This window comes from Chamaea fasciata, unplaced genomic scaffold, assembly GCF_029207755.1.
Source record: "Chamaea fasciata isolate MVZ Bird 193981 ecotype frontalis unplaced genomic scaffold, bChaFas1.0.hap1 SCAF_9, whole genome shotgun sequence".
In the NCBI taxonomy this organism is placed as follows: Eukaryota; Metazoa; Chordata; class Aves; order Passeriformes; family Sylviidae; genus Chamaea; species Chamaea fasciata.
Genome location: NW_027094094.1, coordinates 12,615,143 through 12,628,005, shown reverse-complemented (window position 1 = coordinate 12,628,005; position 12,863 = coordinate 12,615,143). Strand labels below are relative to the sequence as shown.

Sequence of the window (12,863 nt, the reverse complement as noted above, 5' to 3'; positions counted from 1 at the left end):
GATCCTGTTTTGTGGCCACTTGGAATTTTTCCTGTAAAAAGGACCTTTTTCTCTGTTTAGGAATTTGAGGGAAGTTTGTCTTTGAAGATGGCTCATCTCAGCAATTCTAGACAGCAAGTAAGATTGTGGTAATTTTAAACCAGTCGTTGAGGGTAGTGGAATAGGATGTGAAATCAAGGTATTATTTTGTTAAGGGGTGGAGTGGAGGAATGGAGAATATGATATGCCAAGCAGGTGGACAGCTTGTGTTTAAAATTAGATAACAGCCCAGTTCAGATTCCCCATCCATCTGTTGTTAAAAAAAAAAACAACAGTGCTATGTTGCCAAATAATAAAACTATATTCAGATCTATAGATATAGGTCTAATAACTGTGTAGAAGTCTGATTAGTCCTTAACTCAAGCTTGATAGCTGGTAACATGGTGGAGGGAAAGCTGCATTATGTCTTTCAATTTTCTTTGAACATTATAATAAAAAATGGAAAAATTTACTTTACTGTTGCGTTTCCTCACACAGAGAAAGATGTTTGGATGGTGAATGAGGTGGGTCAGCATTTTAGTTGAACAACTTACTTGGGCTCCCCAAGAACTCATGCTCCCTAAGGGGGAGAATGGCAGCAGCCACTGGATTTTGCTTCCTAACAGTTTTTATTCAGGTCTCTATGATGTGATTGTGATTTGCTGGAGTTTTCCTGTGTTGGCCTTTTTCCAGGCCTGTCTTACTGCTTAACCATTCCAAACTACCACTTTTCAAAATACAGGAGAGAAGGTAATCGAGGAATACAGTTCCTGTGTTTTGCAGGCTAAGAAGTAAGGCTCAGAGGTTCTGGATTTTCCCAGGTTTAAGAGTATAATGTGGACTGAACGCTAAATCCAGATCTCCTGACATCCATCCTCATGTCTTTCCTTGCCTTTGGAATCATTAAATTATTCCAGAGGCTCTGAACACAGCAAGCAAAGCTGTAGAAAGTACATTTCATTGTGTGGCTGGAAAAATAGTACACTGCGCTTCAGGAATCATGGAGCATGGAAACAGGCAGCTGCTCATTGCTTGCAAAAGGTGGAATGATTTAGTTTGAGGGCTTAGGTGTCTTGGGTCTTTTAGGTACTGTATAGAACCCAGCATTGGCAATGAGTGAGTGTTCATACATTGTGCCTGTGCTTGTGCCTGTTGTGTTTCATTGTCTTCTTTAGCAGTGATGCTGAGCCCCTCTGTTTCGGAAGGAAAGAAAAAAAAAAAGATCTTGACTGTTTAGGTCCTAGTGGAAGGGGTTGTACAGGAAAAAATGTTCTGTTTGCAAGCAGCACAGTCAATGTTTTTGCTGATTTTGAACATTCTGCTCATCTCTGCATGCTTCCCCTTGGAATCGCTAGACAGCTCTTTTCCCAAAAAGCATGCTGCCAGAAAATTCTGGCAAGGATCCGGTTAGTTGCTAAAACTAAAACAACTGCTGTACCATGTACATATTCCAGGAGGTCAGCTTTATACTAGGAATTCACGTCCAAGAGTTTGCTGCAGTCTCCAAAACACTCAGTCAAACAATGCACCAGTCCCATGTTTTTATCCTTACCCCGTGTTGTCTTTTCCCACATCCTTTTTCAAAGAGAGATTTTTGCTGTTCCTTGCCTTTCACCCAGCCTTCTACGTGGTTGTACTCGCTTCTCTTTCCTAGGTGTCTCAAACTTCCCCTTGGGCTGTTCCTCCTCAGCTGTGCTGCAGCAATAACCCTGCCATGACAAAGCCTTGCCGACAGTATAGGGCAAACAACAGATGTCACAACCACACAGAAACTCATAATAAATAGGGTCACTGAGGGGGTTATTTCCTGATTTCCTTGGACTTCTTGTAGCCTAATCCAGACAGCCAAATCACCTTAAGTTTGTTTTGGTCTGGCTCAGTAAAATTCCCAGGTCTAAAGCAGAAGGCAAGCTGTCTGGCTTAGCCTGGCTATGCAGATACTGATTTTTGCCCTGTGTGGCTGCTTCCACCTGTGCTCTGTTAAACAGCATGAAAAGGCAAGAGAACTTCCTGGTGTTGTTTCACCCCCTGCCCTGTATACCTCCAAGTACCTAGATCTGTTGTTCCCAGATGTTCAGGACGTGGTCTCAGCTGCATGTTCCACACTGGTCTCTGTTAGACTATTGTTCAACATGCATTTTATCAACATAGATCTCTTGGGAGGGACTGGGCTTACAAATGTGTAATTTGGAGCATGGGAGCAATTGCCCTCGGAATGCTCCCTCCCTAGGAGAGAGGCATTAGAACAATGTCTGCAGATTTACTGCCTCACATTGACTCTCATTGCTCCATAGGCAAAGGGTTTTTCTGAAACTTGTGTTTTTTCCATCTTATCTCGTTGCAGTGGGTGTACCATATATAGTGGACACTGTTCTGAAAACTGGAAACCAGTTGCAGTTAAGTGTGTCTCCTTTTGTTGCCAGTTTGGGAGCAAGCGAGCAGGAGCTGGAGATGTCTTCAGCTTCTTTCTTTTGCCATTGTACTCTACAAATATTCAGTAACTTTTTCCTGCAGTGAGGTCAGGCTGGGACGGCAGTTCCAATGACTTAAACTAACATAAAACTGTCACTGAAAGTCAGAGTCTTGCTGCTGCTGCTGTGTTTGCCAAACGAGTTTCAACCTGCTCTGGTTCCCTCAAACCAGTTCAAACCGCAGTTGCACACAACGTTGTGCCAGCACAAGAAGAGGTGGAGGAAGCAGCAGGAGGTATGGTTGAGAGAGGCAGGAGAGGATCACATCATTCAGCAGCTTCTTGTATTCCTTCTTAAAATGTTCATGGGCCTATGGCATGGATCCTTCATCTGGCATTCTTGAGCTGCAGTGTTGTGCCTGCAGCAGCAGGAGATGATGTGACCTCTCTTCCAAAGGACACAATTAAACCCAAAGGCATCCAGGTTGTGCTACCAAGTAAACTTCCCTTTTTTTGATTTTAGTGTTGGCCCTCTGAAAGACAATTTTTTTCCAGCCATGACTGACTGTGAGGCCACCATTTGGGACACTTCTTAGTCAATGAAATTGTCCCACTTCTCCTTCTGTTCAGAACCGCTCTCATGGAGCCAAAGCTATTACCCAGATGCTTGTCAGGCAGACACAAAGGCACTTTGCAGTATGTTTTGGCTTGCTTTTAGGGGATTTCCTGCCAGCAGAGCCATGGCATTTGCCCAAGTTTACCATGAACTTGAGGGCAAATTTCTCTGTTCATACCCTTGGAACGCTCCAGAAAACATTTTCCATTTTGCAGAGGATAAAAGGAACTTCCCTCAACGGCATTGCTGATGGCAACATCCCAGGCAGCAAATACAGTACAGCATCAAAGCAAACATTACTCCCTCCTTTTTCATGAGGAAGGAGTGCTCTGGTTTTTAATTCTTAAGCTGTTTTATTCTTACTTATTTTGAAGTTTGAGCAAAACTATGGTTACTGTCTTAGAAGGGGTTTTCTTGAAGCTTTAAGCATGTTCTTTCACAGCTGGTAGGAAACATCTTTGGTGTGTGACCATGTGATGGGACTCCCTTTCCCAAGAATGCTGCAAATGTAGCAGCCTTCTCTTTCTTCAGTATATCGTCTGGTTGTGAGAAGTGGCTTTCACAGGACATAATTCAATTCCCTGGTGTTTCTGCAGCTCCCATTCTGACTTCCTGAGCTTCATGCTCGTGTCAGGCTTACAGCTCTGAGCTTACAGATTGGTGCTGCTTCTTTTACTTTTATGAAAGGTTTTGGTGCTCTGGCAGGGAAATCTCTTGGCAATAATCAACTCCTCAGCTGTGATTGTTTGACCCGTGCTTGCATCGTTACCCACTTGTAGGCATCACCAGTGAATTTAACAAAAAATACAGCAGTGTTTCTCAGGACTCAGTAGTTTTTGGGCTGGAGAGTGTTGCAACTTCTGACTCTTCCATAAACCAAGAGCAAGACTGAAATTGCCTTCAAATCTAGTGGTCTCCTAGTGCCTGTTTTGCTCCAGACTGGTACTTTGCTTCTGCTTAGACTATCCATCAGAAGTTGTATTTCCGAAGTCACTGTTTTTCATCTGTCATGTTGTCCTCAGGTTGCCACAAGCTTTTGTTCCCAGTGGTCACTGCCAGGTGTCTGTGGAAAATACTCTCAAATCGGACACTGAATGGCAAATTTGGCTCAGAATATGTCTCCCAACCATTTTTCCTTTTCTAGTGAGTGCAGCGGTAGCTCAGTACAATGCTGCTGAAAAGCAGCTCGTATCCATTTGGGAAGAAGGTACATCTTGAACAGCAAGAGGAAGGCATTTGACAACAGTGAAGGCTTTTGGGGACATTGAAGACAACCAGAAGCTCAGTTTTACTTGGCTTTTAGAGGCTTTTTAATGCCAAACTTTAGTTGCCTCTGTACATCTTACCCATTTTCAGCACAAGACAGAATTGGTACCTATTTTTACTCTGAAGGAGGTGTTAGTGTGTGCTGCTGCTATGCTTGGCCCCTGTGCTTCCTGTGTTTCCTGCTCATGTAGTGTTGTCTTTGGGTGAATTTGCAATTCCCCTCCTGCCAAATGAGCTGCTGTCTGCACGGGCCAGTGGTCTGCTCGGCTCACCTCCCTGCTGCTGGTTTGAAGCCAAGCCTCACCAGGTGTACAAATGCACAGCTCAGCCATGAACATCTTCACTGTTCACTCCATACTTTTAGACATAATATTTCCAATTGCACTAGGCCTTGGAGCATAGCTTTATTCCAAATAAATGACCATGCTATATTTTTGCTAGGCTTTTGCAATTTTCTCTTCTGCAGCCAAAACTTCAACAGTGCCCAAACTCCTGGTAAGGGAATGTTGTAGAGCCTTTTATGGAGGCCCTGAACTCCCAGCACCATGCTGGGCTTGCAACCAGAGCTGCGCCCGTCCTTCTCCCAGCACTGGCACCTCTGCCCAAATGACAACCAGGGCACCCCTCATGTGTTCCAGCTCCCATGGGTGTCCCATCCCATTGCTTGTGATGCGCTGGAGGCTTTCCAGCCCTGAGGTGCAGATGTGCTGTTGAGTGACGAGGTGGGGACACAGCCATTAACATATGCCGAAAGCCAGGCCAGCAAATGACTGTGGTGGGCACATGCTGCTGATCTCCTGCGATCATCCAGGCAAGTCCTCCAGGCTTGCTGAGTCCTCCATCCAGGCTCATGCTGAGTCAGGGGTTGAGTAATTCCTAGAAGCTCTAGGAAGTGTCAGCAGTTAATGAAACCAGGCAGTAATGTGGTATTAGTGGGTTTTTTTCTGGAAGTTCTCATGAAAAACAACAATCTCATTCTCTCGCATTTGCAAGCATGCACAGACCCTTTGCAGGAGAATGAAGGTGTTGTTCCTGGCACCGAGGCCAAATTGCAATCCACTAAATTATGATTTGTTTACTTAAATGCCACCTGCGGTTGCAGTAGGATCCAACATTAATTTATTATCCTAAGCTGTTGTATGTTGTTACTGCGTGTTGTTAACGGAGTTGCCACACCTCTTCCCAGGAATGGCTGAGCTTACTCTGACCCCTACTCTGAGCTTGTGCATCAGTTTGTGTGCAAAGCACTATGGGACTTTTTTTTTGGAGTGGGTAGAGAAGTTTTCTGAAGAAATACTTTTTTAATCTTCTGGATGCAGGCTTGGGTGGGAGCAGTTATTCCCTGCAGAAATATTTGGCTGCTACAGCTGAGATTGCTTAACAGTGGCAGCTCTCCAGGACATCTTAACTAATTAAGTGCTGCTTGCTACCATTGTATGTAGACTCCTTGGGAAAAGACATGATCAAATGTGTTTAAAAGCATCTGTTTTCATAACTGTAGCTAAAATCCCTGGATAGCTGGGTGTAATTTTCCATTGTTATTGAACTCATGATCATGGACTGCTCTTCAAAAATAAGGAGTACTTAGAAGATGAACTGCAGGCCCGCCTCGGTGCATGGTGGCATGCTGTGCCAATGACCTGGTTTTGATGCGTGTATTCTTGCTTCCTCAGCAAGCAAGAGCCAAGGGACCTCCTCTTAGCGAGAAATAAAGTGTATTTATTGGTGAGAGTCTTCAAACTGGGAGACAGTTGAAGTATTGCAGTTGTGTACCAAGGTTTTGGTAATGATAGAGGCTACAGGAATGGTTGCAAATGTTTGGCTTTGGAATGAAGGGTAGACTGGGTCAATCCTTTTAGTTTATATAAAAAGGCTTTTTTTAGAAACAGGAGGGTATTGGGAGGTCAGTGGCCACATTCTCATTTTGGTTTGGGAAGTGCAGAGAGCATCTTGAGTACTTTGTCCTTTGTTTCTCTGGAGTGAAGATCACAGTCTCCCTGGTCATCGTGGTACAGCTGAGCGTGCTGGCCAGAGAAACTACCCAGGAACCTTCATTTCCAGCCAAGAAAAAAAAATGGGGGAGAATATGTAACACCTTCATTTGATAGCAGGTTTTGATAAGTTTGGTGGTAAGTCAGGTTCCAGTTGATTAGGGAAATACAGATTGCACAAGGCAGGAGAGAGATTTCAGTTTGCTGTGCCAAAATACGTGAGGAATTTGGGTTACAACACAGAGAGGTGAAAGTCCCCACTCAAAATGCTCAGAGACACAATATGGCACATCCAGTTCACCTACAAACAGCCCAGTGCAGGTCTCTGAGATGGGTGATAATGATAGATTGCCCTTTGTCCTGAGCCAGAGCAGTACTCCTTTCATTCTTTCAATTCCTAAACTGTTCACCTTTCCCCACCTAGCTCTTAGCAGAGAAAACATTGCAAACACAGCAGGGGATGCTGAAAACATCAAGGTATTGTAAAGGCATGACTGAAGCTATTTAGTGGAGAGAGAAGAGCAGTTTGATACCATCCTGAAAATGGGCTGTGGCATTAGGAATCTCCATTTTGACTGCTTGGGAATACTGAAGAGTGGCAGAGGTGTTACAGAAAGAAAAATAGTGTTGTGATCTCTAGTGAGGAGTGACTGCTAAGCTTATGTGTTTCTAAAGGAAGAGTTCCCCCAGTATCTTCAGGTGCAAAAACTGAGCTTAAAAAATATGGAGCTTACAGACACTGGAGACAAAAGCCTAATCTGGAGTGAATGTTCCAGTTTTTTGAAGTGTGTCTCAGAAACATTTTGTAGTGCATGCAAGTGAGAAATTTGTGGAAAGGGAGAGTTACTCCACATGTTGGAGGGTGTGGGTGAAATTCAGGAAGTGGTCTTTTAAAATTCTCTTTTAAGGAGCAGCGTACATACAGTACAACAGTGCACAGAAAGCAGACATGACCACAAACAAAGCAGAAGTTGGGTTTCTTGAGGATTCAGAGAGGGAGGCTAGTTTAATTTAATTTTGGATAATTTAAGACATTGAATACAAAAATAAGTTTTAAAAATATTTTGAGACATTTATGAAAAAAGAGCATGTTTTTGTTAAACATAACAATGAAGGATTTGGGCTGGAAATTAAAGAGCAGTGCAAACAAAAGCAAAACATAGTGCTTGGGGTTTTTCTCTTCTTCTGTGGTCAATCTGCAGAGTGTCTATTGTGTCTTGATTGTTATTTTCAAACCAAAGGGGCTGTGGGAGGCAAGCTCAATGCTATTCACAGCTCTGCCCATTTTTGGCTAGAAGAGATGGTAACCAAAGGGTAGGCGCAATGGAGGGGGAGCCCTGTCTCCATATTTGGTTCTTCTCCAGAGTTGTACCTATTGAACATGATCCACACTGTGCCAAAGCGCATTCAGAGTTACCCATTTCTGGCAAGGCTGTTGGTGTCGCGGTGTCCCACACAGGCAGGAAGGTCAGTGTTGAAGCCTCCTGGCCTAAGACATATTTCTGCCTTTAGAGCAGTGCAGGTTCAGATCTGGGCTTACAGATGATCTTCTCCATTGGCTTCTTGGCTTTCCTGGGTTTGGATGCAGCTCTCACACAATGGCTAACATTGGCTCTCCTCTCTGTAGGGTTTTGGCTGGTGTGGACCATCATCATCATCCTGAGCTGCTGTTGTGTTTGCCATCACCGCCGCACCAAGCACCGCCTCCAGGCCCAGCAGCGGCAGCACGAGATCAACCTGATCGCCTACCGGGAGGCCCATAACTACTCAGCCCTGCCCTTCTATTTCCGTACGTACCTCGCACTGCTCTGCCTGGAGACCCTGGGGAGCAGGGCAGCAGCGAGTTTCCCGTGTTAGGTGGAAGGAAGGAGCAGTAATTGGCTTCAGCAAGGGGCTGTGGGCAGCTTTGCTGCCCAACCATGGCATGCAGAGGGGAGATGGTGTTGGATGCATTTGAACCCCCCTGAGTTTGGAGTTGAACCACACCAGCTACAGCACCTTCGCACCCACCCCTGAGAGTGTGGTGATTCCCTGGGTGTTTTACTGCAAAGGTTCTTAAAATACCTCGTTCAGGACTTTGTGGATGTTTCTCCTTTCCAGTCGGGACTTGCTGCTGGTGGGACTGAGGTGTGGGAAGTGGCTTCACAAAATTTGATCACACAGGCTGGGAGAAAGTGGAGTCTCAGCAGAGACTTTGCTGGCTCCCACCCTGTGCTGTTGTTCCCAGGCCACACTACTGGTGAACAGCCCTGGGACTTTGCGTGAAGGAGCTGTTGCCCACAATTCAGGGAAAGTACAATCACTTTGTGCTCTCCTTGTGTTCTGCTGTGCTGTGCTGGAACAGCAAGTATCTTTCTGACTGGAGGTACCACAGCTGAGTTTCCTCTGATGGACTGTTGAATTGCATGTATAAACTTGCTTTTCTTGTTAAATTCTGGCAGTCACCTCAGAAATCATCCCCAGCAGCCTTTTCCTCCCCAGCCCCAGGGATATGCAATTGCACATGGAAAATTGCAGTGCTATCCTTAAATGTTTCCAGTGTTTAAGTACATTCTGTCTATATAGACTATTTTGTTGCCTCTTAGGAAATAAACAAAATTTTTCATGGGTTTGAAAGGCTGTAAGTACAATAATCCAAACTCTTTTGCCAGTACTGCCAATTTATTCTGACTGCACTAGAAGAATTGAATCCAGCATTGAAACAGCAACCAAAAGCCAGGATCTCCAAGTTCCTTGAAACTGCTCATGTCTCTTCATATTTGCACAATGCTTTGTGAGATGGAGTCTTTGCTCTTGAAAATGGAAATTTGGCTGAGAAGGCAGTGTTGGAGAGGGCTGGGGAGTTGTTCCCTCCAGCCAACACAGGCCATCCCCCTTGTGGTTTGTAGGGCACTATTTGGGGTACATGGTCCAGGGAGGTTTGCCTGGTAAGCGTAGTGAGAGCCAGGAGATCAGGCTGCTGTTCCCAGTTGTGTCCATCTCCTCCTGTACTGGTGCCCTCCTCTGCTATGTTTGCTGCTTCTCTATAACATAACACGTCTCACCTGGGACAAGTTCTGGCACCCCTTTGTAGAGCCTGTTACGCTGTTCAGTAGGAAGGTGCTGGTAGGTGAACAAATGCCATACTGACCTGTATTAGTGACTCGTTTCCTGAGATAAGCTGCTCCTGAAATAACTTCTCCTCCTTGCCTCCCACTTCTAGGGTTTTTGCCAAACTATTTGCTACCTCCCTATGAGGAAGTGGTGAACCGACCGCCGACCCCTCCGCCCCCATACAGTGCCTTACATCAGCAGTGTGTCCCAGCAGGCAGCAGTAGCACAATCCCAGACACGCCCAGGACCCTGCAGCCAGCGCAGAGCAGCTCTGCAGCACCCAGCAGCAATAACAGCAGTACTGACAGCACCGGGGCGCCCGGCCGCGGGGACCCCGAGCCCTCCACCACCATGCTGGGCGAGAGAGCCGTCGCCAAAATGCAAAGCGTCGAGCCCAGCAGTACCAGCACAGGAGCCGAGCTAGTGGAGAGGGCCGGTCTCGAAAAGGATACAGAGTGCAAGGAGGAACTGCTGAAAGGTTACAGCTCTGAGAGCTTAGAGCAGAGCAGTGCCATTCCCGACGCCAAGGACAAGACGCCGGGCAGGCAGCGCCGATTCACCGGCGACTCGGGCATAGAAGTCTGTGTATGCAACCGGGGTCATCACGATGACGACCTCAAGGAGTTTGACGGGCTCATCGATGACGCTCTGGATGGGCCCCTGGACTTCTGCGACAGCTGCAGCGGCCGTTCCCACGGGGACGAGGAGGAAGGGCTCTTCAGCGCCACGGAGGAGCAGCACCGCGAACACAGCCACCACCACCTGCCACGGCAGCCGGTGTGTGTACTCTTGAACACAATAAACGAGCAGGACTCTCCAAACTCTTGTACCAATAACTCCCCCAGCTAAGGTGGCAGAGTGGAAGGGAGAATTGGGGGAAAAAAAAAATAAATAAAAACAGAATAAGAGGATTAAAACTTTAACAGGAGGAAAAGGTGATACAACCTTCTTATTTTTGGTGGTTTTTTTTTTTTCTTTCTCCCCTCCAATATACTATGGGGACTAGACCTCAAAGGCCCAGCTTGTGGGGGACGGGTCATTCTGGGTTTTGTTAATTATATCTGCCCTGCTCCATGGAGCAGGGGCTGATGTTTCTCAATGAGACCTTCTAAAAAATGGAGTTTTTCCAATGGTGATTTTGGTGATGGTTATTATATGAGTTTGTTTGTTTTAGTTTTCTGAAACACTGCTTTATCTTACAATCAGTTAAACTCAGCAAATCTCACCCTGGGAGGATACCAGATCACCATAAGGCTTCAACCTCCAGGTGTCTTCCCAGAAGCGAGCAGCTTCTGACAGTGCCGGCAGTCAGTAGCCCAAGAGTTCTGGTTTGATATAGTGCTCTTGAGGCATTGGGGATCTATTTTCATCTTTTTTCCTTCTTTCTTTTTTTTTTTTTTTTTTTTGTCTTTCTTGATGTTAAGTTTCCCTGGAGCTGGTGAATGCCCAAACACATCAGCCCTATAATCTCTGGTGCTTCAGTGTTTAAGACAGCAGGTAGGAAATTTCCCACTTGAAGCTGGTGACTGAAGGACCAGTTTCTTCTGGAAGGAGTGTTAGTCTACCTTAGGCAGTTTGAAAAGAAAGGGTTTGCAGAAATTTGCCTTTCTGTGTCATTTTTAAACACAAGTGTGTTCCTTCAATGCCTCCAAGAGCACAGTTAGCAGTAGAATCCAGGCAGCTGGGCTGCCTTCCAAGTACTGTGGTCTCCGAATGACCTTTTCCTGGTGTGCTGCAAAAGGGCTTGGCTTTATTTTTGTCCTTTTTTTGCACCCTGATAGCAGCACACTGGAGTTCAGATGACAAAAGAACAGGGCTCTCCTTGGCCAGCGTGCCTTCAAGCTTTAGTGATGCATGTTGAACAAATGGAGACGAGAGCTCCGTCCATTGCGAAAGGGATGATTTACCTTGTAGATGTGGAAGACCTGTGCAGTATTTTTTTTTTTTATCCAAAAGTTTGGTGCGATTCTAATGATGACCACTTAAAGAAATGAATGTCTGCTTTCTTTCTCTTTCTTTTCGGTTTTTTTTTTATGGTGGCAACTGGCTACTGTATAATGTCTGTGAGCGTGTGTGTGTGACTGCAATCCATGCATGCGAGTCCTACTGGTAATATGAAAACCTGCTGTAAGACTGCAAGAAAATTTACTGTAGCTTTGCTTTAATAAACAGTAGAGATTTTTGTTAGTAACAACCTGAAGGAAGAAAAAAAAAAAAAAAGGAAGAGCTGAAACTAACATTCCCTAAGAGTGCTCCTGTGGAAGAGAGCACAGTTCAGACTATGTAACTTGTTCTTGAGATTTCTCCCTGTCCCTTTTATAATTATGGTCGTCCAGATCATTACTGTTATGGGGAAAAAAAATTGAAACCTGAACTCAGACATACTCAGATCTGATTGATTGAAAACCAAAATCAGTTTTAACTAAGGTGGAAACCAAAATACAATGCCTTTTCTGATAACTTGTCCATGTGTATGTGTATCATTTTGTGAGCTAAGAACAAGATCTGTCTTTAGTTAGTGGATTTGTTCTGTTATTCTACCTGGAGGTGTGTTGGCACTGGCTGGCTAGAGAGTGGCAGCATTTTACCTGCATTTTACCTTATGGCAGCATTACCTGTTTGAGGAGAGCATTCTTAACCTTACAGGGTTTGGAAGAATCTCACTCCTTTGCCCATCACAGCCTTTCTGTTCCCTCAGAACAGCTGATAAAGACAGCTCTTCAGTTTGTGTCGTAGGGTGCTCTTAACAATGAAGGACTTTGATTTGGATTCAAGAGACCTCATTCCTGGATGTCTGGAGCCTGGATACCTGGATGAGTGGTAACAGAGAGGCTGCGCATGCCCCAGAGCCTGGGGGCTGGTCACTTCCAGCTGTGTACGCTGACCACGTGTACCTTTTGAGAAGATAATTAAAGATCCCCAGTGCCACCCCCAGGAATTCTGTACATATTGGCACCAGGTTTTGTTCCTTGCATTACAGAGGAAGCTAAAAAATCACATCAGTCTGTAAGGAATGGGGTTTGCTGCTGTAAGTCCTGGGGATGACCCTGGGCCAGTGGGGGACCCTTTGCCAACGTTTCTGTGGCATAAGGAATCCCCATATTTGCTTTCCAGCCATCCCACTAAGGGCAGGGGAATCCTCTGGAAATGAAGGTAAGTACCAGTAAGCCAAGCTGATGTTTCTAATTCTAAAAAGTCAGGAAGAAGCAGTGGTGAACCTCTTCTATGACTCCTGGAGGGTTTTTTGGCGTTTAGAGACCATAAAGAAATAAATGGGGCACAAACCGCCTCTCTTGAGCTCACAAGTGCCTGAGGAGCAGGACTGTTAATGGCTTTCTGTGCTTTAGGATTTTAGATCTGCAGCCAAGGGGCAGCTGGTATGGGGAGAAGGAGTGGTGCAGGACAGGACATGGGGCAGGTGAGCTCCTTGGATGTAGCCTGGCTGGTGCCTCTTCAGGACGCCAAAAAT

The 12,863-nt window shown here is 45.5% G+C and overlaps 1 protein-coding gene across 5 annotated transcripts in view; it reads left to right on the top strand.

The window, feature by feature from the left end:
- The window catches only part of WBP1L (WW domain binding protein 1 like), a 59,044-nt gene extending 47,186 nt beyond the window's left edge, over positions 1 to 11,858 (top strand). For all 5 annotated transcript variants that reach the window (XM_066191005.1, XM_066191006.1, XM_066191009.1 and 2 more), the window contains 2 exons: positions 7,929 to 8,090; positions 9,504 to 11,858. In XM_066191005.1, the coding sequence (XP_066047102.1) occupies positions 7,929 to 8,090; positions 9,504 to 10,243 (902 nt within the window). In that variant the 3' untranslated portion in view covers positions 10,244 to 11,858. The remainder of the gene's footprint in view (positions 1 to 7,928; positions 8,091 to 9,503) is intronic.
- The last annotated feature ends 1,005 nt before the right edge of the window (positions 11,859 to 12,863 follow it).